General features: G+C 34.3%; 1 protein-coding gene across 2 annotated transcripts in view; it reads right to left on the reverse strand.

Annotated features, from left to right (window-relative positions):
- Gfm2 (GTP dependent ribosome recycling factor mitochondrial 2) overlaps positions 1-26,935 on the reverse strand; it is a 45,259-nt gene that overhangs the window by 844 nt on the left and 17,480 nt on the right. For both annotated transcript variants that reach the window (XM_071612510.1, XM_071612511.1), the window contains 13 exons: positions 25,289-25,377; positions 23,507-23,567; positions 23,081-23,260; positions 19,638-19,718; positions 18,248-18,396; positions 16,725-16,865; positions 16,543-16,642; positions 15,089-15,278; positions 10,130-10,206; positions 7,800-7,938; positions 5,384-5,563; positions 4,966-5,081; positions 534-716 (listed from right to left, as the gene is read on the reverse strand). In XM_071612510.1, the coding sequence (XP_071468611.1) occupies positions 534-716; positions 4,966-5,081; positions 5,384-5,563; positions 7,800-7,938; positions 10,130-10,206; positions 15,089-15,278; positions 16,543-16,642; positions 16,725-16,865; positions 18,248-18,396; positions 19,638-19,718; positions 23,081-23,260; positions 23,507-23,567; positions 25,289-25,377 (1,686 nt within the window). The remainder of the gene's footprint in view (positions 1-533; positions 717-4,965; positions 5,082-5,383; positions 5,564-7,799; positions 7,939-10,129; positions 10,207-15,088; positions 15,279-16,542; positions 16,643-16,724; positions 16,866-18,247; positions 18,397-19,637; positions 19,719-23,080; positions 23,261-23,506; positions 23,568-25,288; positions 25,378-26,935) is intronic.

A 26,935-nucleotide genomic window follows, 5' to 3' on the forward strand; every position in this document is an offset into this window, starting at 1 on the left:
AAAAAATACTGTGGAGAACAGTATTTTCTTCACATGTAGGTAGGCAGCAGAAACTATGTCTCTGGTGAGATGACTGCCATTCCTACTGTTCTACTGGTACCCAGGTGAATGATGTTGGCTTTAAACCAATGGCAGAAGGAAATGCATGCATAGAAAGTAAAAAAGGTGCCAGAGCGCATCTCAACCTTTGTGGTCCTATGATTAGATTTAAACTGGGGGAAGCCAGGACTGTAGTAATTCAGGGGTTCTTTCTAAAGTCCTATCCATTTCTTTTCTTTTTTTTTTTTTTTTTTAAGATAAAGCATTCTTTTTTTTTTTTTTTAACTTTATTTATTTATTTTTGTGGTGCTGAGGATCAAACCCAGTGCCTCACACTGCTAGGCAAGCGCTCTACCACTGAGCCACAACCCCAGCCCCAGTCCTATCCAGTTCTGATGGTTGAAACTTAACAAGCATTCTCTAAATCAAAGTACTGTTTTTTTTTACTTGGTGAATACATCTAATACATCTATATATTTTTTTAAAGTACTTACCATAATTTCTGCTAAGGGAACAAATGCAATAACAACTTTGTTGTCCTGGCGAGTCTGGATTTCCTGAATGTTCCCTCTCCTTTGTGCTAAATCTGCCAGGACAGGGCTGAGGTATTCTCTAATCACTGTAACCTCAAGATTCATCAGGGGCTCTAAAACTTGCTTGTCGGCTTTCTTCAGAGCCTAAAGAGATTAAGGAATGTTAACCCCTTTTTCATAAACTGGAAATCAAGTTTTTGCTAAAGAAAAAAGGAAAACAAAGTGTGAAATATGATATATCAAGAAATTTGTAATGTTTTGAACAACCAACAATAAAAAATTTAAAAAAAAATAACAAATGATAAAAAAAGAAAAAAGGAAGATTCATAAAAAATGAAATACTGCTTATACTCTTAAACCAAGGGCTCTAGCAAACCTGCCTGCTTTAACTCTCTATCCATAGAGATCATGTTTTATAAGTCAAGGACTTCAGTATTTGCTTATACATACTAGTAGCCACATGCCAGAGAGGGCAATCAAGGAGGGCAAATAAAGGAGAGCTTAAAAAAGCAATATAAGAAATTTAACACAGATAATAGAAACATTATCATTTTAAACAATCCCTTTCTTGTATAACACTTTGTTCAGAATCTTAAGACTTCAAAGGCCAACCCAGGCATAGTGGTGCATGCCTGTAATCCTAGTGGCTTGGGATAGTGAGGCCGGAGGATCTCAAGTTCAAAGCCAGCCTAAGCAACTCAGTGAGAACCTGTCTAAATAAAATACAAAATAGGGCTGGGGAATGTGGCTCAGTGGTCAAGTGCCCCTGAGTTCAATCCCTGGTACCAAAAAAAAAAAAAAGACTTCAAAGGTCAAGAAGAACAAGCACATAAAGAAAAAACATGGAAAATGAAAATGTCTTTCAGGGGCTGTAGCTGTAGCTAAGTGGTAGAGCACTTGCCTTGCACACCTGAGGCACTGGGTTTGAGCCTCAGTACCACATAAAGAAAATGTCCTTCAGGATAAAAGGATGTAGCAGGAAAAGGTGAAAAGAAGAAATAGGTTAAAACTAAAGACAACTCTATAACTAAAGGGGACATACTGTGCCCATGGAACTCTTCTCAGTTCTTTCTCCTTCAGAGTCTTTTCCTTAACAGTATTACCTAATTGCAGAACTTAAAAGCACCTTCTGCACAGCTTCCACAAAAATACTCGCCAGTGCACAGTCTGCTCCAATGGCCAGCTTTGGAACAGTGTCTGAAGCTTCTCCATGTACCCCAAACTCAGTTCATTTTCTTCTCTAAATACTCCTCTGCTTCTCCCTGTTTCTTTTTTGTTTTTTGATACTGGGGATTGAACCCGAACCCAAGGGTACTTAACAGCTGAGCCATATCCCCAGACCTTTCTTTTACTTTACTTAGAGACAGGGTCTTGCTGAGTTGCTTAGGGCTTCACTAAATTGCTGAGTTTGGCTTTGAACTTGTGATCCTTCTTCCTCAGCCTCTTGAGCCATTGGGATTACAGTATGCAGCTTGTCCATTTCTGCTGATGACATCACCAGATTCCTGATCAACTGGACATGCTTTTTTTTTTTTTAATTTGGTACTGGGAATTGAACTCAGGACACTTAACCACTGAGCCACATCACCAGGCCTTTTTTTGTATTTTATTTAGAGACAGGGTTTCACTGAGTTGCTTACCACCTTCACTAAGTTGTTGAAGCTTGCTTTGAACTTGTGATCCTCCTGTCTTAGCCTCCCAAGCCACCAGGATTACAGGTGTACACCACAGCCCCCACTGGACATGCATCTTCTACTTCCTTTTCCCAGTAAGCTGTTAACAATTCCTTTCCCATTGCTGGTATCCTAATTCACACCTCATCTACTTCCTGACCTAGATAATCTCTTCCTTATTTCGATCCCTTCTGTACTCTAATTATAATTCTATCTTCAAACACATTATTCCCAACTGTTCTCAGAACAGAGTTCAAACTCCTTAATACAGCATATAAAGGTTTCTCTACAGTGACCTCATTTTACTTTTCCAACACTGTGTTTGCACTACTCCTCCCTTCATCTGTTACATTACCTAAAGGAATGCTTTTCTCTCTGTCTGAAATCCCCTCTGTGTCCAAATCCTTCCAAATCAACATTACTCAGATACTATGTTCTTTCTAAAAAGTCTCCTTAATTCTCTCCTCAGTTTTTATGGTATTCAACCTATTATAATACTTTGACTATCTGGCATACTTATTTCCCTTACTAAATCACAAGTTCCTTTAGATGGAAAAATAATAAAATTGTCCTATTTGTGTCCTCATGTCCAGTGAACTATAAGCACACTATAGATGGCTCAATAACTATGAAGCACCATTAACTTCTCATAAGTAGTCCTTTACTAGAAGATTAACAAGGTAGGAAAACTTCAGTAGAAAGATTTCTCTAGTTAGTAAATTAACATCTAAATGTATGTTCTGTAAATTAATTCTCATTTTCCAGTATAAAAAGGCTAATCAGAAATACTTGAACCTCTTTTTTTAAAGACATATTACATTTTGAAGGACCTAATGTTAATTTAGAAACATGCATCTTTTTAATTACTGTTATTTCAGTATTAATTTAAGGAGAACTTTAAAATTTACTTGAAGGTAAATGTTCTCAACAATAAAATCATGACTGCAAGTGATATTTCTTACTCTTAAGTGAACAATATTTAGTCTTGCCGGGTGCAGTAGCACACACTTGTAATCCAGTGGCCCAGGAGGCTGAGGCTGAGCCAGCCTCAGAAACGTGGCAAGGCCCTGAGCAACTTAGTGAGACCCTATCTCTAAATAAAATATTTTTAAAAGGGCTAGGGATATAACTCAGTGATTAAGTACGGCTGGGTTCAATCCCTGGTGACACCCTCCAAAAAAAAAAAAAAAAAATTTTTGTCTCAACTTTTCTAAGCATAGCTTTTTCTTTTTAAAATCAAAAAGCTTTTTAAGGCATGAATTGATATGAACTACACTATATTCAAAGATATGAAAAATTGTACTCTGTATGTGTAATGAGAACAGTAAAGAATTCCACTGTTGTGTATTTAAAAAATATATAAAATCAGTAAAACTAATAAATAAATAAATATTTAAAAAAGAATGGCTTAGAAAGCTTTGTAATAACTAAACCATTATTTGTTCATTTTGTTGCCTTTTAAGAACAGATTTTAAGGAGGATGTTTTTTCTAGAATTAGAATGGATTGCAAAGTGACTGAAATAGTGAAGAACTAAGCTTGAAAACCAGATGATGTTGCCTCTTATTTCTATTGACATTCTTAATGAAAATAAGAATACATATTCAAAATTGAATAAAATATAAAATGTCAAAAAAAAAAAGCTTTTTAAGAAGTATGAATTTAGGGTCTAGGGGTGTTACTCAATGGTAAAGTATATGCTTATTAGCATGCATGAGGCCCTGGGTTCAATTCCCAAACCAAAAATACCCTACAAATTTGAACTCATAAAAAAAACAGTAAGCTCAGCCTTCTTAAGTCAGGAACTTGGAGTGTTTATAAGTATGGACGCAAATAAAACTGTACAGAGAACCTGGTGCAGTGGTGCACACCTGTAATCCCAGTGGCTTAGGAGCCTGAGGCAAGAAAATCACAAGGTCAAAACCAGCCTCACCAACTTGCTGAGGCCCTAAGCAACTCAGCGAGACCCTGTCTCAAAATAAAAAGGGCTGGGGATACGGCCCAGTGGTTAAACACCCTTGGGTTCAATCCCCAGTACCAAATATAAAAAACACAGAAAATGAGGTCTGAAAAACAGTCAACTTTTAGAATAAACACACAAGATCAGCATTCAGTACACCACACTCCTATCGATCCAGCTCTGGTGGGTCACTGAGGCAAGACGAAGAGGATCTGTAACACTCAAGGACATTGCTCCAGATAACCATACCAAGGCCACAGGCTTGATGCTTTAAGAAGGGAACACATCCTAAATGTGTTATTCAGTAGGACTTTTCTGGTTTCTTGATGAGAGCAATCTTATTAGAATAAACATGATCTGTAAAATTGGAGGGAATCAATATTGATCTTCAGTGTCCTTTGGATTATCGTCCAGGGCTGAATTAACCCCACATCTGTCCTCTATACAAACCTACCAACCAGCTTGTCTCTAAAGGCTCATATCAGGGATGGAAAAGCACAGAATGCCACTTAAGGAAATTTATCTCTTTCCCCAAAATCAAGAGAATATTTTAATTCCAATATGTGTTACTAGTAATTTCTAAGCTCCTCTTTCAAATAAAACTTGTGATTTAGAAACCAAAAATTCTCCATAACAACACCTATTAACTTTAAGACTCAGAGGAAAGAACTGAAGGGCAGGTTCTGTAAGCACAGCTGCCTGCCAGATTAGTGGTACACTCAGTAATCAAGTTAAAGCAAAAGGATGAAGACAGTCTATACCTTCTGTACACATCTTGAGACACAGGCAGAAATCATAGTTGTGGAGGTACCAGGATGAATTACCAGCGAATGTAAAGTAATTACCACATCTTGAATGGGGGATCCAAGCAATGGTCCTATACAAAGAGGGAAAACTGTATTAGTATTCAATATGTAGTGAGGAGGAGCAGAAGTGCAAAGAAACAGAAAACACTAGTGAAGTTAGGAAAAGACTAAAATAATCTAACAGAAGCAATGATTAGGAGGCTGGGAGTATAATTCAGTGGTACCTTATATACTTAGCATGTGCAAGACCCTGGTTACATCCCCAGCACCAGAAAGAGAAGTGAAAAAAATAAATAAAAGAAAGAAAAAAGAAAAAGGATGACTAAATGGTCAGGTGGAATACTATATGCTTACCTTCACTGAAGTATCTTACCTTGAAGGCATGCACTGTGAATTCCATTTTCAATGGCCTCTTGGGAGGCCTTCAAAAGGTCTTCACTGACACTTTCACCATACTCAATCACTGGCACAACAGATGGCTTTTCAGTTGGCCTTGCCTCTAGTTCTACAGTCACAAGATGCCGTTTGTCTCCTAAAATTCTATCTAAGGTATCTAAGAACAAATTGAACATGATCTCAGAGAATTGTTCTGGAAAGGTACTAAGGTGTTATAATTGGCAGAATTACAATCAGTAAGCTCACAGTCTCAAAGAAGATAAAGTAGGAGAGATTTAATAATGGTACTAAATACCATAAATACTATTAAAAAAATAATAATCAGGGTAAATAGTTCTACCAGATACAAAGCCTCTTCTTCCATGTTTACCACCGTTAAAAACCTGCTCTGAACCACCTGCTAATAATGCCTTAGTGCGAAAATATGTTGAGGCACATGATATTATATTTTCAAACTTCCCAAACATCTTTTGAGATGGAAATTCTTTAAATTAAAAGCATTTATTAACAAGTAATAATGAAATGATAAAAAAAATTAAAGAATACAAAAGGCTAGCTAATGAAAACTTTTAATACTGCCCACCTATAAACTGTTCAATATCATATATTCTTTCAGCAATATTTTATGTACTTATTGTTTATGATTTCCTTCCCAAAAAATAAATAAAAATGTTTTTTATAAAACTAAAAACAGCTATTACCAAACTCAATCAACAGCTATTACGAAACTCAACAGCCAACAGCTATTACCAAACTCAAATATTTAACTAAAACAAAAACTATGAGGTATTTATGTGAATCACGTAACACAGTGACTCCAAGCTCAAAATCATAATGTAATATGCTCCCACCACTAGTTTTTTGAACATTTCTTCTTCCCATATCACAATGTTCCACCGCCTGCTTATTTTTGATAGTAACTTGCTCCTTATTAATACTTCCTACCCCCTTTTATTTCACAAAAAAAATAATAAATTTTGTATTTCCCATCTGTTAATTCCAATATCCAAAGTCTTAGCAGGTCTGACTGACGTTTTGTTATTTTTACTGCCCTTTTTTTTTTTTTTTCCTTATTGAGCTTTTTCTCAGTTTCATGATTTAAAAAAAAAAAGAAAAGAAAATCTGAGTTTATAGTCCTTTATCTGTGGGAATTTGAGGCCTGGGTTGAAGACCTACCATTCTTTGGAGAGGTTTTTTTGATTTTTCCCTGGGATGCTACCAAACAATGAACACTTAACACTAAATTCCTTTTGGAGTTTTTAGGTCATATTGATTCTGTGAATTAGACTAAAAACCCATATCAGAAGCCTATAATTAAAAATTCTCAAAAATTTTGCGGCTATCTTCAGAGACAACCATGTTTCCTTGCTCTATGCTCTTGTGGACATTCTTCATTGTTAACTCTTTCTATCAGGATGTGATTCTCCACTGTTGGGTTACAGATGATAACAGATTCGCTATCTGTTTCCTCTTCCTTTTGGTCTCTGGAAATTTGTTACATTCTAACTAGGTCAGACATTCTAAGGGTATTATTTGTTTGTTCCAGGTATACAGTCCAAAAACAGAACTCTTGCATCATTTGTTCCTATAGTTTAATTTTTTAAACTTTAGTGAAATACAATCACCTAGACATTTCATTATTTATTTATTTATTGTAACTAGAGATTAAACTCAGAGGTGCTTTAGCACTCTAACCCTTTTTATTTTTCATTCTGAGACAGGGTTTCACAAAGTTGCTGATGCTGCCCTTGAACTTTTGATCCTTCTGCCTCAACCTCCTGAATAGCTGGGATTACAAGAGTGCACCACCATGCCCAGCCTTCACAAATTATTGAGGTACTTAAAAGTACCTGGTTATACTGAACATCTTTTTTCTACATTATTTCACAAACCTATTTTCCCTTGGGGTTGGGTAGCAATAATAATTTTGTTATTTTGCTTAAAGGAACTAATCTGAAATTATATGTAGAAAAGCCATGAGTTCTCACATTTCAGACGAAAAATATAAAAACTATACTTTCTCAAGAATATTATCAGTAAAAGATTTCCATATTTATTAAAGTAGAATTGACTTTTCCCTTCACTTTTAGAGTAAAAATAACACACTGACTTCAAATTCTTATACTTGTTTGGTGATGAAGATTGGGATAAGCCACCCATTTCACTGCCTTATCATGCCCTATGACCACTGAACAGCACATCAGTTTGATGAGTGGCTCATCCAGTAGATGTTGTCTATGGTAATGACACAGGACAGTCTGTTTAAAACAAATGAAAAGATCTATATACATTAAAACTGTGGAAGACAGTAGTGACTGTGAACCCTATATTAAGCAATTAAACAGAAAGAGGAGAAAATAAAAGCATCAAGACCTAAAGCTTTTATTTTTTACCTGTGGCACGAACTGAATTTAGGATGGTCTCTCGGTATGCCACCTGGAGAGGCCCTAGATAGGTCTCTAGGCCATATTCCCTCTTGATCCGGTCATGAATAATCTCAATATGTAATTCCCCCATACCACACAGGATAGTCTGGGATGACAAGGGAAAAAGGATATGTATTGTAAAATATTATATAAAAGTATGATACTAATATGTATTTAAGTAATTTTTCATCAATTATAAACTCAGTTTCCTTTGCAATTTCTTTAGTGGGGGGGGGCAGGCTCCTACATCAAAAGTTTTTTACTTTTCTGACTAGAATAATAAATCACATCACTTGGTTATTCTCTCCTTCCATGGCAGTTCAATTATAATCTGAGTTGGTTGCATCTAACTAGAACCGCACTTCCCAACAACAAAGCTAAGCTCTAGCCAATGGAACATGAGTGCAAATAATATTTATAACTCCTGGACTATGCCTTTAAGAGGAGGGTAAAGCTCTTTTTCTAATCAATGAAGTAGGCAACTGTGCTGAAACTGGCTGAGGGCAATACCACGTGAACAGAGAAGACAGCCTTCTCCCAAAACATTTTCCAACCATCCTAGGTACCTTACAGTTTTATGAATAGTCAAAACCTCCAAACTCATTTGAATCTTCGTGTGACAGAGAAACTTTCACTTTTCTGAATCAATATTTTTTTTGGTCCATGTTAGAACAACCAAACTGGCATCAAAATCAATGAAGTAATAATTTCTTCTCAACAATGAAAGTTACACATAAAGAAAGTCTTTTGTGAATAAGAAAGAACACATTGCAAGGTGTATGTATTTGCTTTTGTTCATATGCCATTTGTGTACTACACCCAGAGAGACATGGCCTTTGATCTTGGCTACTGGGAGGTAGTCTTTGGAAAGTCCTACCTTATAGAAATATCTCATGGGTTAGCCCATCAGACAGTCTAATAATGTGATTTATGATGTGGACTTTGGAATGAACCCATACTAACAACTCTACCTTTTAGAAAAACTAGAGACTAAACTATTAGCTCAAAACTATGGGAGGCCTAGACACTAAAGGTCAACCACAAAGGCAGTATGTATCAAGTTCTAATAAAAATTCTGAACACACAATTCTTGGGTGAGCATCTTTGTTTGGCAATACTCAGCCAGAAGGATAACATGTTCCTGAGGATGAAGGATGAAGAACACTTTGCATTTAGAACCCTCCCAGACTTGCTCCATGTGTCTTCTTCCTTTGGCTGGTTCTAATTTGTATCCTTTCATTATAGTAAAACTGTAATCCAAAAATTTTTTTTTTTTTTTTTAAAAAAAGGACTGCTTGGTATATAATTGCTATTTTTTAATACAAAGTTAAAAAGCAAATTACTTAGGAAAAAAGCAAGTTGCGTATAAATAAAAACAGAATGAGTAATATGTATTTGTACATATATATCTGGAAAAAATTATACTGTGCTGAATAATATAGCCCAGTTATAAAAGAGATACTTGGGAACAAAGAGTAGAAAGGCATTCATCAAGTTTCCACAGTGATTTCCTGTGTAAAATGGGATGAAGGGACAGAGAGGGGGACTTTAATTCTTTACTTCATACACTGCACATTATCTGCTATTTAAAAAAAAAAAAATTATTTACCATCTTTTAGATAAACTGTTTTTTGAATAAAATTTTCTGTTTTAGTTACTGTTATTGTGGTCTTTAGGATCAATTTAAATGACCACTTCTTTTACCTGGCATGAGGGAACATGAAATATTCCATATTTTCTGGATTAAATCAATTTATTCTTTCTAAAGACAAATTTATAATATTTAAAGGAATTACCTCACATAAATTTTGCCCTGCCCTCCTAAAAAGAGGTGCAGAAAGTTATTTAATTTTTTTCTTAATGAATCAGGAACACCTACTTTTCAGTGCCATATCAGCACCTACTTTAGAACCTATGTCCTCCCAAGTTATTAGACTGTATCTGACATTCCCATCCATTTTACATGTGCTAGTGTCATTAAAGCACCTTCCAGACCCCCTAGTAAAAAACTCTTAGTGTAAGAGGCTCAAGGCTTTGCCCTAAAAGTTAAACTTTACTTGAAATTTCACAGAATGCGGTTTGATGGAAGGTCAAAAAATGCAGTTTATACATAGGGAATTAAGGAGAATTTGTTTATTCAGCTTAATAATCAACATAAATAATCAGAATTTTATATTACAAATAAAAAAAAAGCTATTTTTTTCAGGAGCACAGATCAACCAACATTCTAGACACATGCACACATGTGCACACACACTCACTGAAGCACTTCTGGGGTTAAGTAATAATGTACATACTTGTCCAGAGTCAGGATCTAGCCTTACTTTCAAACTGGGATCTTCACGCTGAAGGCATTTCAATGCACGATCCAAATCTAGGGGATAAACAACTGTTATCTTTATATTGCATTTTTTTTTATAATTACTGTATGTTCTAGTGGGGAAACTTGTTGAACAAGGGAATTTTCAAACTGCCATAAATGTTTTGTAGAAAATAAACCAAAGAGATATAATAGTGAGGGAAGGCTATTTGATACTGGATAATCTGGGAAGGCATCTCCAGGATAATTTAAGTAAAGACACAAAACAAAACAGCAAGCTATAAGCAAAATCTTTATGTAAAAAAAAAAAGGGGGAGCTAGGGCTGTAGTTCAATGGTAAAGTGCTTGCCTCGCATGTGTGAGGCACTGGGTTCAATTCTCGGCACCACATAAAAGTAAATAAAGATACTGTATGTTCATCTACAACTAAATAAATATTAAAAAAAAAAAAAGAAGAAGAATTCTAGATAGAGGGAATGGTGGTGCAAAGAATGATTTAATGTTAAAAAAAAAGCAGCAAGAAGGCTGACAGCCAAAGATATGTGGGTAAAATGAAGAGTAGTATCAATGAAAGGAAGATGTGTGGCAGGGATCATATCATAAAAGGTCTTACAGACCACGGTGAGAAGTTTGGGTTTACACTGTGAAGCACTGGAAGCACTTAAAGGGGACACTTGACATTATCTGATTATATTTTACAAAGATCAATCTAGGAGCTGAAAAAAATGCAAAATGACTTCAGAAGAGTGGCAATAATAAGAACCTAGCAAAAAAAAAGACAAAATTAAATCATGAATAACCAGATACTGATATGATCCCTCCATGATGATTTATCATAACCACAGGAGAAATGGGAATATACTATCTGCATTAAACACGGCATCTAACATGAAGTGATATTTTAATACAACCAATAATACAATTGATACTTCTTCTTTATAAAAGAACTTTATTTTCTTTATTTCTTTAGATATAAAGTATAGCTGAGACAAAAAAAAAAAAAAAACCCCAAAAAATAAAAAAACTAAGCTACAGATTAATGAGCTAATCTATCAGTCACACATTCAAAGTGTTCTTGGGTATATAAAACAGGACTTCTAGACCTGTACTATATGAACAAAAGTCACTAGCCATTTGTATTATTAGTCTGAACTGGTAGATGCTGTAATAAATATAAAATGCACACCAGTTTATAAAAATTAATACAAAAGAGAATGTAAAATATCAATACTTTTTAAAAATATTGGTTTCATATTGAAATGATAAAAATACAGATTGAATATCCCTTGTCTGAAATACTTGGAACCAGAATAGTTAGATTTCAGAGTACTTTGGATTCTCAGGTTAGGGAAGCTCAATCTGTATTTGATATACTGGATTAAATGAAGTATATTATTAAAACTAATATTTTATTCAGCTGTAAGAAATTTTGAGTTACATATGTGGATCATGTTAATTTCTTTTTTAAAATTTTTAGCTGCAGATGGACACAATATCTCTATTTTATTTATTTATTTTTATGTGGTGCTGAGAATCAAACCCAGTGCCTCACACATGGTAGGGAAGCCCTCTACCACTGAGCTACAACCTCACCCCATCTAGAAAATGCTTTTAGACCCTTGACACTGGAAAGTAGGACCTAAGGGCCAGCAACGCTGGCATCTCCTAGAGACTGAGGAAAATGCAGACTGAGGTTTTAAACCTACTGAGTCAGAATCTACATTTTAACAAGAACCCCAAAGAGATGTACATACGCATTCAAGATTAAGAAGCATTATTTTAGATAATATTTTAAATACCTACAGATACTCAATAACTATGTATGACTCTGGTTTTTGGAATGAAAAGGTAGTTTTAAACTTTATTATAAAATAAATTCATTCAAAAATAGTTAAAAAGACTTATCCTCTGGAGGGCTTATTGTGATGAAAACATGGTATTATAACAAAGGGTACTGAGTCCTATAACAAGACTATTGAGAAAATATAACAGGAGTACAGGAAAAGGAACATGTATATCTGCTTAAAATAAAGTTAGGGAGTCCCAGGAAGTCCCCGGCTCTCAGGGCCTAGGACTTTCCAGCCAATGCCCATTGATAAGACCTTCTTTGGACACAAAACTATTTCTCCTAAAGCAATTAAAGGTTTGGGTTCTTAAGATGTAAAATTGGCTGGAGCAACTTAACTGTAATCTTGAAACTTAAGTTCTGGTCCTTACACTACATTTGAAATTTAAAATTACTTTCATATATATTTAAAAGAATTCATAGGTTACTTTCTTCAGGCAACCCATCCCTTAAACACCAGGTCAATCCTGAAGTAACTAGGTGTGCCCACTTCGATGTAACAAGTGGCAGGATTCTTTTTTTTTTTTTTTTTTAAATACTTATTTTTTTAGGTGTAGTTGGACACAATGCCTTTTTTAAATTTATTTATATGTGGTGCTGAGAATCGAATCCAGGGCCTCGCTAGGCAAACGCTCTACCACTGATCCACAACCCCAGCCCAGCAGGATTCTTCATTACATGATCCTTCTCCATCAGAGTCCACACTACACCTACTGGCCTGAGGGCATTTTAAGGTACCAGGAAAGTTGCTGCTATACCTGTCTTAATTTAAACGCTTTTCCTCACCACCTGGACAAAAAAGACCCAGATTCCTTCTATACTTGGGGCTTTCTTAAATCTACACTTAGATTTTTTTCATGTGAACTACACTTGGGTAGGTGAGGAACTGAATCCCTTTCATGGCTTAGGATTTTCTCTTTCTTTTCCCACTGAATCCTCCAGAAATAAAGTTTTTATTTTTCTATATCCTATAAGTCCAGGGAAAAAAAACTAGAAGGTCTGTCCTTAGTCTAATACAGCAATTCACCGAGAGCTTGATAAAGAAGCACAACTTGATTTCAGACATAGAGAAAAAGTAAACATTTTACAGGGAGATACATTCAGGGGTTACCATCCTAATGTGAAAATAGCCGAGCACAATGGTACATTCTTGTATTTACAGCAACTCAGAAGGCTAAGGCAGAAGGATCTGAGGGAGGCCAGTTCAGGCAACTTAGTGAGACCCTGTCTCAAAATAAAAAGGGCTAGAATTTTCAAGTATATAATATATTGTTATTAACTCAGTCACTATGCTATACTATAGATGTCTTGAATTTATTCTTCTGTCTAACCAAAATTCTATACCCTTTGACCAACATCCTCCCCTGTTCTACCCTTGCCCAGTCCCTAGTAACCACATTCTGCTCTCTGTTTCCATGATGATCTCAGAGGATTTTAGATGAACCTATGAACATTAAAGAATGAGATCACACAGTGTTTACGAACTTCAATCATAAGGGTGCCATCTCACAATTTTTCTTCACTTTTCTTTTCTTTTTCTTTCTTTTTTTTTTTTTGTACCAGGGGCACTTAATCACTGAGCCACATCCTCAGCCCTTTTTTATATTTTATTTAAAGACAGGGTCTCACTGAGTTGCTTAGGGCCTCGCTAAGTTGCTGAGGGTGGCTTTGAACTCACAATCCTCCTACCTCAGCCTCCGGAGCCGCTGGGATTACAGGCATGCGCAACTGCACCTGGCTTCCTAATATATTCCTTATTTTTTTCCTACAAACTAACTCATCATTATTTTTACTCAAAATTATTTTTAAAAAATTTCAAAAGAAAAAAATAAAAATAAAAAAAGCTGGGGATGTGACTCAGTGGTACAGCATCCCTGGATTCAATCCCCAATACCACAAAAAAAAAAAAAAAAAAAAACCCAGCAATGCAAAAAGAACATAACATCTTTAGGAAATCAGATCTACTTTACCAAAGAAGCATAAGACATAAGCACTCACTTTATTTTTATTTTTGTTTGAGTGGAAAAAGAGGATACAAAAAGGAGAAAGTTTTAGGAAATGAGGCCAGGCAAGAAGGCTACGGCAGAGACTGCTAGCCTTCCACTCCACTCTGTGGCTCCCTACTTAAGACCTTTATCAGTCTCCCTTGAGATCAGTGTTGGCCAATGACATATAAGAAATCTTTTTTTTTTTTTTTTTTAAGAGGGAGTGAGAGAGAGGGAGAGAGAGAGAGAATTTTATATTTATTTTTTAGTATTTGGCGGACACAACATCTTTGTTTGTACGTGGTGCTGAGGATGGAACCAGGGCCGCACGCATGCCAGGCGAGCGCGCTACTGCTTGAGCCACATCCCCAGCTCCATATAAGAAATCTTAAGAGGGAGGTGGGTATAGCTTGTTCCTCCCTCTTACTCTTTTCTGCTCTCAGAAGCTCCACAATGATACCCATGGCTCTACCAGCCACCATAGGAACTATGCATGCAGACAGTGGAGCAGAAAAACTGGAGCCCGAGTGCCCTAGGGATTTGTGGAGCAATCCTCTAACCAAGGGACTAACAAATCTTTCACAAGAGAGAAAAATAAACTTCGATATTATTAAGACAATCTAACTGGAAATTATACAGGTGGAGTCATGAGCTTTATATTTCACACTAAGGAGTTTGTGTGATAAGTAATAAGAAACCACTGAAGAATTTTTAGCTAATATGCCAAATAAAGTACGTAACTCTCAAAAGCCCAAGCAATATTAGCCATTGTAAATATTAATATTTTCACTGGGTTCTACAGATTGATTAGAACATAAGGTAAAACAGCACTTTTATACACAAGAAATTGAATTAGTTATGAATCAGTTACTATCTAATCTAATATACTAGAAGGGAAGGTCTAAGGCCAATTATTTGAAATCCCAGATAGCACAAGAACAAGAGTAAGGAAGAATATGAAAAGAAAAAAATGGACAAGATAAAAGAAAAAAAGTACAAATAAAATTTAATTCAATCACATAAGACATTTCCTTAGGGTATATTGTAACCATTTTATGTAAGTCATCAGAACACTAGTTAATTGATATACGAAGACTATATGTACCTGGCTGCTTAGCTACTGATGGAGGTTCTATGGTACAGAAGAAAACAGGTTCTGGAATTTCCACTCCAGCCAACAGAAGTCTGTCTGCTTCCCTGTTTTGTTTATGCTTCTTTTCTCCCTCCCGTTTGGCTTGACGAGCTGCAGCTAACGCACTGGATTTGGATGAGACAATGGTGTCTCCAGTGGCAGTCTGCAAGCAAACAGAACAACTGGAACGAAACAGGTTCTTGGAAAACATTCATCTCCCACGAAGAATCATTAATAAGAAAAATCTTGACTTTTCTCATCAGAACTTAGGAGAAATAAATTCAGAAAGTTCATTATAACTTTTCATAAGTAAAACTCAACTGGTATAAGAATTCTATCCAAAATATTGCAGTCATAAATTTTAATAAACAATAAAACACACACCTCATATCCAAAATCCATTTCTTTAACAAATAAATGTACCTGTCTACATTTTCAATCACAAAAAAAGAGGTTAAGTAGAGGTCCCTTACAGTGTTTTAACATCAGGTAAGAATTTTTTTTACAGAAAATTGCCTATTAAGTATAAAATTAACCAGAATACCATTGACCAGCTAGAATTGATAGTGTCTACATAGTTAAGAGTCCAGTTACTCTTTAAAACTAAAATTTCACTTTTAACCTTTTATATCATGAAGTTCGAAGCCAGTTTCCTTCTCATTAAGGACAGTCCTACTGATACAATACTCCAAAAATACCTTTAGAGTTCCTTTAAATACAAACAAGGAGCACAGGACACTTTAATACCAGAAATATCAACACTATGAGAATTTTTTACTAAAGGATACTGAACTTGCAATCAATCATGAAGCGTTCCAAATGTTAAAAGTAATATTATCCAAATGACAGATACAAAGTTTAATGATAAAACTCTACCTGACTTAATCCACATAAAGGAAATGTCCTTGGTTTTAATCCACCCAAAATATAATCAGAATCAAGTATTTTTATCCATTCATCCTAAAAATTTCTTCATATGTCTACTATACACATCACTGATCTACAGACTGTGGTAGAAATGTGAGCAAAAGAAACAAAAACCCTTGCCCTCATGGAGCCTTTATTAGCAAATTATCTTTTAGTTATTATCTAATTATAAAGTTAGATTAAATTTTCTGTATGATCAAGACAGGTAAAAACCCAATGGGAAAAAGGCAATATTTAAACAACCTTAAGACATATATGTATCCATAAATAGAATATTTTACTTGGATGTGAACTTTATATGTATATAATCCATCCTGTTACCTTCTATAATTTACTTTTCTATCAAATGAATGATAGTCAACCATGTTAATTAATATGCCACAATATTCATTATTCTACTAATGGACATTTAGATTTTTTATGAATTTTTTGCTATTAAAAAATACTTGTAACTAAATATTTAAACTACTATTTTCTAGAGAAATCATTTGGTCATTTACCTGTTTAAGCCCAACAGTCAAAGCGATGTTACCAGCAGTCAATGAAGGGATTTCTACATGTTGGTCAGCAAATGGCAAAAGCAGACGACTTATTCTCTCCCTTTAAAACCATGATTTATGTTAGTCAAGTACTTTTAAAGAAATGAGTACAGTTTTGAAAAATAACCTAAGCTTCTACTTACGTGCAGTTTCCATTAATATTATGGATGGCCAACTGGGGCTTTAGCATTCCCGAGTAAATACGCATAAAAACCACTGGGCCTCTCTGCTTGTCATGAAGAACTTTAAATGCCAGTGCGCATAAGTCACCCTTATACCACTGCCTATAAAAGAAAGAGGATATTACAGAAAGGTCTATAAAATATACTTTCCACATATCTATACAGAGCAAACCAGAATCACTGCAGAAATTTAATTTTAATGTCTTCCAAAGATCCCTCATAGTCTTGGAGTAGAGCTATCTATGTCTATTAAGTAATGATGTGATGTACCTTTCTTCCTCCACTGACTAAATTATTTAATGGAGATCTTACCACTAATTCTTCAAAACTAAAAATAGTGAATTCTCTTCCAAATATTACCTCTATTTGCAAATAATTTATTTGCTAAGACCTCTCTTTCAAAAAGCATATCTGGGAACATCATACCATTCTCAAGAAGCCCACACAGGGTGAACAAATGGGTTCTTTCCCATCATTGCTTTCACTCTCCCTCACTTTTTGTTCCCTGCATAACCATAAATATCTACAGTACATACATGAACTTGTTTATATAGCCAACATTCTTACAGAATTATGTTCTTAAATTCTTTATTGATGGGTTTTTAGAAAGTCCAAATTTTCCCCAAATTGCCAAATTTTGCACATAGGTACATCTTTCTGATGTGAGACCATTTTTATTAGTCTCAAAGAAGTCTACATGACTCAAAATAGATTAAACATTTCTATTATAGGAGTTCTTCAATCTTACTCCTATTCCTTACAATTTAACAAATACTAATCTAGAGTACTTACTATATATACCAGTTTGTTCTTATGCTTAACACTAATTCACTGAGTTGATAGAACCCTAGGACGTAGATCCTGTTCTCTGATTTTATAAATGGAGATGTTAAGCAACTTGGAAGAGCTGGGATTTAAATCCAACAATACATATTCCATGCACAATCACTTTACCATTATGCCCTTCAAATTTACAGATGTGAAAAGTTATTAATGAAAAAATAATAAAATCAATAAAAAAAGAAAAGTTATTAATGAATGTCCTAGTTAGCAAATTAAAGCCCACTTCTCTGCTCATCTGCATAATGCTCGCTCAGATTTTAGAGAATTTATTACCTAAGTATAATGCTGTTAATTGCAATAGGAGTAAAACAATGACTTCCTTATAGCCACAAAACATTTTGAGCTTATGAAAAATCCATAAGTCTAGATGTATATAAATGTATCTACTGATTATTTAACAAACTTTTTTTTTTTTTAAACTAAGATGACAAGGTCAACACTTAAACACATACACAGTGAAAAGACACAACCTACCTCCATCTATAAACATGGAAGGTTAGAAGAGATGATGACAAATGTCCCTTTCACATAAAAGTTACTATGGCTCTATGTTATGTTATTTTCAAAGATATTCTTCACCACTGATGAGGTCTACTTGTGTTTTCAAGACTTGGAATTTAATCTATGAGACTGCTACTTACAGAAATTCATAGTTGCGCTCTTCAGGTGAAGGCAAGTACATAGTAATAGCATCTAATAAAGGCTGTACACCTTTGTTTTTCAGGGCACTTCCACAAAGAACAGGCACAGCCACCTGAGCCACTGTTACTCTGTGTATTGCAGTCTGTAGCTACAAAGCAGAAATATAAACAAGCATTAACTTTGTGTAGCATATACTGATTCTGCCAGAATCTCTCTAAATAAGAGGCCTTCCCAAACCATCCATGTAAAACGGTGGCACTCTTCACCATACTTCCACCATTATTTATGGCTTTTTCTTTATAATGATAATTATTGTAAAGATCTGGCATGTCCAGCTGCATATTTATTACCTGCCTCTTGTTCATTAAAATATAAAATCCCTTATAAGCATGCAGTAAGTCCCATAAAATACCATTAAGTCCCCAGAAACCAGAAAAGCTTAAGATATAGATGTTGTGTAAAAATATTTCTTAAATAAACAAATTGATATTCTTGTGATTCAACCTTGATAGTCTAACAGAGGACTGGTCAGAAATAAAAATATATAAATGTGAGTTAGAATTTTTCCAAATTAAGGTCCAAATTAAACAAAATCCAGGGGCTGGGGCTGTAGCTCAGTGACAGAGTACTTGCCTAGCATGTCTGAGGCACTGGGTTTGATCCTCAGCACCACATAAAAATAAACAAATAAAATAAAGGCTGTCCATCTACAACTACAATTTTTTTTTTTTAAATCCAAAGGAAAATGAGAAAGTAAAAAAAAAATTTAATTCTCAAAAATCAAGAAAAGATTAGTGTGTTGATAACAAGAAAACTGGTAGGACAATTTTCTACTTTAGATTGTGAGCTCTCTAAAAATAGATTTCATGTTATATGACAAGGAGCATAATAAATATCATGTTTAAACATTCAAATACAAAATAAAATTTTTCAAAAATTGTGGTATCTCATTCAAAAGAAAAAGAGATCACTTTTTTTTCCTATCTTTAACTTCACATGACTTAAAAGTGTGCCTCAGTTTAAGTGAATCTGTTGGGCTCATCTTTGGTCTCATTTTACAGATTACCACTTGGAAGCAACATTCATTTGACACTTCTGTGTTTCATAAAGCAAAGTAAAAAATTTGTCAATTCATGGAGGAAGGTTAACAATTAACTGATCCTAACTACATAAGTAAAGAAGATTTAATCTAATTTTGCAAAATATATCTGGAAACAGTACATTGTTGGCATTGTCTAAGTACCTATATTCAGAGCGATTTACCTTTTTTTTAAAAGAGGATTTTCTAACAGTATGCAAAATTAAAAAAAAACAAAACACCTAAGACAAAGAAATCAAACTACATCCAATTAGAAAAACTTTGTCAAAGTAATAGAACAATATAAATACCTTTTCAGCTGGTAGCAAATCAAAATTTTCACTAAATTCTCCTAAAACCAAGTCAGCAAATTCATCATCCAAATCTGCAACCTATAAAGAAAGGGTTAAAGTTTTATAACTTGCATTAATTTTCACATAAGAAACTTATCTAAATACCACAAATACTCATTATTAAAATGTTTTGAGACAGCTACATGATCTACCTTACAGAGGCCAAATACCTCTTAATATCTTTTAAAGAGATGGTTTTTCTTTCAAAGAAAAGTAAATTTGAAATTGAAGATGTATTTCCTAAATTCAAAGAAAGTCAGAGTCTGATAAAGCATCTCAATAAAGCGCTACCTACTAAGAGTATGCAAAAGAAGTAAAAGGCACAATTTATATACAATGCAATACTTGTCTTTTAGATAAATTTGAGAGTTTAAGTTCACAGAAAATTTCATTTGTTGTTGTCCCTCCAGCATTCTGAATGATCACCAGATAAGGAAATATTTACGTTGAGAGGTGTTGGCAATACTTCAATAGTAAAAATAAAATTATCTAGTTCATGTTCTTTTCATAACCATGTACCTATAAGAAATATGATAATTTAGCTGATAATAGTTTTGAAAGTTGGTAATAGTACAATCTCCTAACCTTTTAACTTGCAAAACTAAAAACTCTACAGGTGTTAATCAACTTCCCGTTTTCCCCTCCCTGAGACCTTGGTAATAATGACCATTCTATTTTCTGTCTCTGAATTGACTCTAGATACCTCATAAAAGTGGAATCATACAGTATTTGTCTTTTCATTACTGTTTTATTTCACTTAGCATAGTGTCTTCAAGATTTATTCATGTTGTACCAGAATTTCCTTCCTTTTTAAGATTCAGTAATATTCCACTGCATGTATATGCTGAATTTGGTCCATCTATTCATCTACCAATGGATACTTGGGTTGCTTCTACCTTTTGGTTACTGTGAATAACACTGCTAGGAACATGGGTGTACAAATATTTCCACAAGATCATGCTTCTACTTCTTTGGGGTACATACCTAAAATGAAATGTCTGGATCACATAGTAATTTTATTTCCAATTTTGTGAGGAACCTCCATGTGGTTACGCATAGCAATTGCACATTATGTTCCTGCTAATAATACACAAGGTCATAATTTCTCTACATCCTTGCCAACACGAATTTTCAGAGGTTTTTTTAAATTATTTTTTATGTGTATTTTTTTTAAGTTGTAGTTCACAATACCTTTATTTATTTATTTTTATGTGGTGCTGAGGATCAAACCCATCACCTCATATGTGCTAGGTGAGCCCTCTACTGCTGAGCCACAACCCTATCCCCTGTTTTTTTAAAATTATTATCAGCATCTTAGTAAACGTGAGAGGGTTTTGTTCTCTAAATTTTAAACACTTATGTATTTCTTGTAATTAGCACCTATTAACAGCTACTGATAATCTTTATTCCATCATATACTATCATATCCTAGAAGATGGGATAGTATGTACAAGTGTTTACTGGCTCCTCCACTAGATTACAAGAGCCTTCTTTATTCTTATGTACTTTTAAGATTAAAAAAAAAAAAGTTAATGAGGAACCAATCATGCATCTAGTTACTGATTAATGTTAATTCCACTTTTGTTCTTTCTATGCCCTGCTAACCTAGAGAAACAGTACAACAAGTGGGAAGAGCTCTAGCTCTGAACTGAGACAGACCTGAGTTTGAATTCTAGTTCTGCCATGTTATTAGCTGTGTAACAACTCATTTAAGCATTCTAAGGCTCTGCTTCCTCACATGTAAAATGGAGACACAATAAAAGGCTGCTGTAAGGATTAAAGAAAATAGCATAATAAACACTTAACCAAGCCTAAAACAGGCCTTCAATAACTGTTAGCCTCTAATAAAAATATCGATTAAGTTGATGATAACTGTATTTTATAATGGCAAATAAATACTTGAAAAATAACTACCTACAAAAATGGATGAGGGCTGTGGTTATGGCTCACCGGTAGAGCACTTGCCCAGCATGTGTGAGGCACTAGGTTCAATCCTCAGCGCCATATAAAAATAAATTAATAAATAAAATAATGGTTTTGTGTCCACTACAACCAAAAAAAAAAAAATGTTGACAGAATTTGGACCAATTCAATTTAGAAGTGAAAAATAAAAGGACTCAAACTCATATTTTTCTCTACTCTAAGATTCACTGAGTCTGCTGGGCGTTGGTGGCACATGCTTATAATCCTAGCAACTGAGGAGGCTAAGGCAGAAGGATTACAAGTTCAAGGTCAGCCTCAGCAACTTACTGCAGCCCTAAGCAACTCAGGGAGATTCTGTCTCAATGTAAAAAATAAAAAGGGCTGGGGATATGGCTCAGTGGTTAAGCATTCCTGGGTTCAATTCCCAGTACCAAAAAAAAAAAAAAAAAATCAGTGAGTCTAAGGTTTGTTTTACTTATTGCCCTATACGCTAACAAAATAATAAAATATTGCAAGTATTAACTATCTTGATATTTTCTATCAAATTTGAAGACAGATGAGGTCCAGAGCTACACTAAGTATAAAATTGATGGTTTTAAATTTTTCTAAATAATTGACATCTGGTAAAATAAAAGATAGGCAAATACTTTGACCCAGCAATTCTGCTTCTAAAGTTCAACCCTCAAGATACTCTTGCACACATGCATAGGAAATATAAAGAAGTTCACAGCAATGCTGTTTCTAAGAGCAAAAAAACAAAAACCTTGAAGTCCATTCACAGGAGAAAAGACAACAAACTCTGATATAATCACATATTGAAACACTATACAAGACTAAAAGTTAATGAACTACACATAAGAACATGGATGGATCTCCATAACATGAAACAATGCAATAAAATACAAATAGTATCATTACTCTTCACAATATGCAAAACTAAGTTCTTTAGAGATGTATATATCATATACTATGATATGTAATATATATACCATATATAAAATATATACATAAAATATATACGTATAATATATATGTATTATATATATTTACAGTAAACTATAAAGAAAATAAATTCTAAAATAATACATTGGGGGATGGGGGATACAGCTCACTGGTATGTGCATGCTTAGCATGCACAAGGCTCTGGGTTCCCCAGGATCAAGATAAAAATATATAAATGTTATATGTGTGTGTGTGTGTATATGTGTGTGTGTATATACACATATATGTATGCATGTTGGCTACAGGAACAGGAAGATTAGTAGGAAAAAGATATGAACAGGAAGTGGCACACAAATTCAAAGATATTGCTAACACTCTACTTATGCATGGGGGTGGTAAACATATTGGTGTTTCTTTTATTATTCATTATACTTTACATATCCCAAATGTAATTTTACATAAAATTTCACAATAAATAAAATGTTCAAAAGTTTCTAAATACTTATATAATTTTAAACTTGAAATATTTATTTTACTTGTTCAATTAAGGTATTCCTTGCTTCAATTGTCTTCTTAAACAATTCAGTATCACTCGTTTCCAAAAGGGGTTTTCTCTCGAAGTCTTTTCCATCATCTGAATTAGAATTCCATAGAAGTTTTTCTTTATTTACTATATCCACCACTCCTTTGAAAGTTTTAGCCTCACCAATTGGTAACTATAAGACAGAATGAGACTAGCATTATTAATGGTCACTCACTTAACTGCACTGGTGTTAAAATTTATCTAATTACACCACTGTGACCAAACTGCTAATCATCATTCTTACCATAATCTATAACCATTTTTATTTATATACCAACTTTTTATAAAAAGAATTTTAAAGAGCTTAAATATATATATATTGCAACAAATAAATTGCTAAGGAAACTCAAGAAGGAGCTGATGTTACTAATCAATTTACCTGTAAAAGCAAAGGCTTTGCCTTTAACTTCTCTTTGATACTTTCAACTGCATAGTTAAAACTGTAGAAAGTAAAATAATCATGGTTAAAAATATAGTCAAAAATTCTTAAAACAGGCTTACGAATGTTCTTTCAAATAACCCCTTTATTTTCCGTAATGTTCAGTATTTAACAATTTGCTACAGTACAGTAACTTGAATAAATTTCAATATCAATTTCAGATAACAGTGACTGAATATCTACATAATCCTATTACACAGGAGTTTAGGGTATTATTACCATGAACATCACATAATTAAACTTTGAGATTAAAGTTAAATGAATTAAAGTCACACAAGTAATAATCTCAAGATTCAATGCAAGATTTCACTTGAATCGATGATTATTTCTTCTATAACTGTTGTGTTTGCTACCACAACAGGTTACCAGCTTTCTTCCAAGAACCAAACTGACTGATTTTTCTTTACTTTGACCTTAGGCATTCTTTCTTTGCTTTTGCAGTACTGTGGATTGAACTCAGGGCCTCATACATGCTAGACAAGTACCACTGAGATATTTCCCCAGCCCTATCTTAGGCATTTTCATAGCATATGCTCCACTACTCATTTCTATGCTAACACTACAGTTGGCTACTATGGCACAAACACCATCTTTGAAACACAAGCTTATTTATACAAACATGCAGACCACTCGGGCACCAATGTCTTTGAGAACCAGCCTACTAATCAGGTGTTTCCCTCCCCATCACCATAGGCACTGTCATTCACTAAACAACTTCAACAAAGTCAGTAAACTTCCATCTACAAGAAGGAATACCAAATAGGAAGGGTCAGAACCTAAGCCTAGCACATTTTAAAAGTTGCTGTGCTATTACTAATCAAGAGTCCTTTAAACAAATAGCCTTAGAATTAGTGAAGAGTTATATTAACACAAAGCATATGATTGTCTTAGGGGAAGGAGAGTTTACATTTTTATTTTCCATTCTCCCACAATAGATCAGGATATCTCCCTATCATATTTTCCCCAAAATTCTTAATACTCTTGATTGTCAGAGCTGGAGATGTGGCTCAGTGATAGAGCACTTGCCTAGCATGTGCAAGGCCCAGTGTTTAACCCCAGCACTGCAAAAAACAACAAAAATCTCTTGATTTCTCTTTTACATTTTTTCCAAATCCTTCATATGTTCTTGATTCTCTAAAATGCATGCTCAGAACAATGTATCCATTTTGAATGATAAATCACCACTCTATAAGTCAATGAGCATAACCAGTACATCTCAGCATTAACTCACTTTTACATTATATGCAAGTCTTACAGCAAGTATATTCTCCCCTCCCAATTCCTTTTATTCAGAACTTGATACCTAGTAGCTAAAGAAAATCAGGAGACAAGGAAGAATACCACTATGATAGGCAACTGCAGGAAACAATTCTCTACTCTCTACCTCTAGCAACAATAGGGAGCATGGTCACCTTCAGCAATACGGGCACTACTCTGTACAGTTCTAAAATGAATCAGCGAAACACCACTTTATTAGGATCCTAGGAAATACAATTCAGCCTCTCTACATTAAACACAGATGATTTACCTCCTATCAGCTCTCTAAACTGTTATTCAAACTTATGCTGTTTTGAAGTTATTTTTATGGGAATAAATTAGTATTCTAAAGACTAATTATACCCTATAGGAAAGAACTGCCAATCCTAAACTTAAGTCTGTAGTCCATGAAAAGTTCCAATTATATTCTCACATTGATAAGCCAAAGAAACACATTTTATATACCTTGCTCCAGTTTTGTCCATCTTGTTTAAAAAACAAATTCGAGGTATCTTGTGTTTATCAGCTTGCCTCCACACTGTGAGAGTTTGGGCCTAAAGCAAAGAAGAAGAGGTAAAACAAATATACACATGCCCACAAAAGACAAAAATAACTGTTAGTAGACATGCAATGAGTAGATACAAAAACCTATGGTAACATGCACTGCACCTAACTCTAACACAGAATTAGTACCATTGTTAACCATAGAAATGTAAAGTATTTGCAATTGTGTACAATGAATCAAAATGCAGTGTCATATATACATAATTAAAATAAATTAATTAAAGAAACAATTAATACCTTTGTACTTATAATGCTAAGGTCACTCCTTTGCTATTAAATTAACATAGCTGGGAATGTGATAAAGTATGTGTTTCGAATGGTTTGAGAATATTTTGGGTGAACTAGGCTCCATACAAAGAGAATTAACACCTGGAAGGTATCAAGTCATGGAAAGAGGATAAAGGTAAGAATGGGAAAATCTATATTTTGTTTGGCTTCATCTTTCCTAGTACATTTCACAAATTAAACTGTTTGGATGTTGGTTTTCTGATGTGTGATACAGGAAATTTAGCCTTAATTCAGACAACTGATGTGAGGTAAAAAGAACAAATATAATTGCTACTATGATTAAAAACCACATATTTCATTAGTATTTGAATGTTCATGTAAACTGAGGAAGATTTAAGAGGAATAAAGAAACCAATACCTGTATTTAAAAGGTGTAATTCTTATATGCTTTTCTACTATTTTAATTTTTATATATATTGACAATATAAATATAGAATGAGTCTATTAAAACATCTGTGCCTGTGGAATCCAAAAGCTTTTAAGCAAAACATAAAAAGCTGAATGTGCTGATACTAGTTATAATTGAAGCCAACTTGTTGTTTGTTCAGGTAAAATTTACATACAATAAAATACATAAACTTTTAAGTATATAGCTCAAAGAGTTTTGATACAGAGAGACATTCATGTAAGTAGTACCCCAATCAAGATAGAGAACATGCTTTCATCAGAAATTTTTCTCATGCCTCTTCTTCTCCATAAACAACCTGTTCTGATTCCTGTCACCACAGATTCATTCTGACTATTCTTGAACACAGAACACAATGAACAGACATGAAGCAAACATTGAACACAATGCTTGTGATATTCATTCACCTTTTTAGATACACTGGCTCATTGTTTTATATGAACATACCAGTTTATATTTTCTATCCACCTGTGGATATGCACTGGGGCTGTTTCTGGTTTGGAGCTTTTATGAATTTAGCTGCTATAAACATTCTGAATAAGTCTTTGGTGCACAAATGTTTTCATTTGAATAAGATATAGAACTGCTGGGTTTTAAGGTAGGTATATACTTAACTTTAAAAGAAACTACCATAAACTGGGATGAGAGGTGGGAGGGAAAGGGAGAGAGAAGGGAAATTGCATGGAAATGGAAGGAGACCCTCAGGGTTATACAAAATTTCATACAAGAGGAAGTGAGGGGAAAGGGGAAAATAATACAAGGGGGAGAAATGAATGACAGTAGAGGGGGTAGAGAGAGAAGAGGGGAGGGGAGGGGAGGGGGGATAGTAGAGGATAGGAAAGGCAGCAGAATAC

Source organism: Marmota flaviventris, chromosome 5, assembly GCF_047511675.1.
Source record: "Marmota flaviventris isolate mMarFla1 chromosome 5, mMarFla1.hap1, whole genome shotgun sequence".
Taxonomy (NCBI): domain Eukaryota; kingdom Metazoa; phylum Chordata; class Mammalia; order Rodentia; family Sciuridae; genus Marmota; species Marmota flaviventris.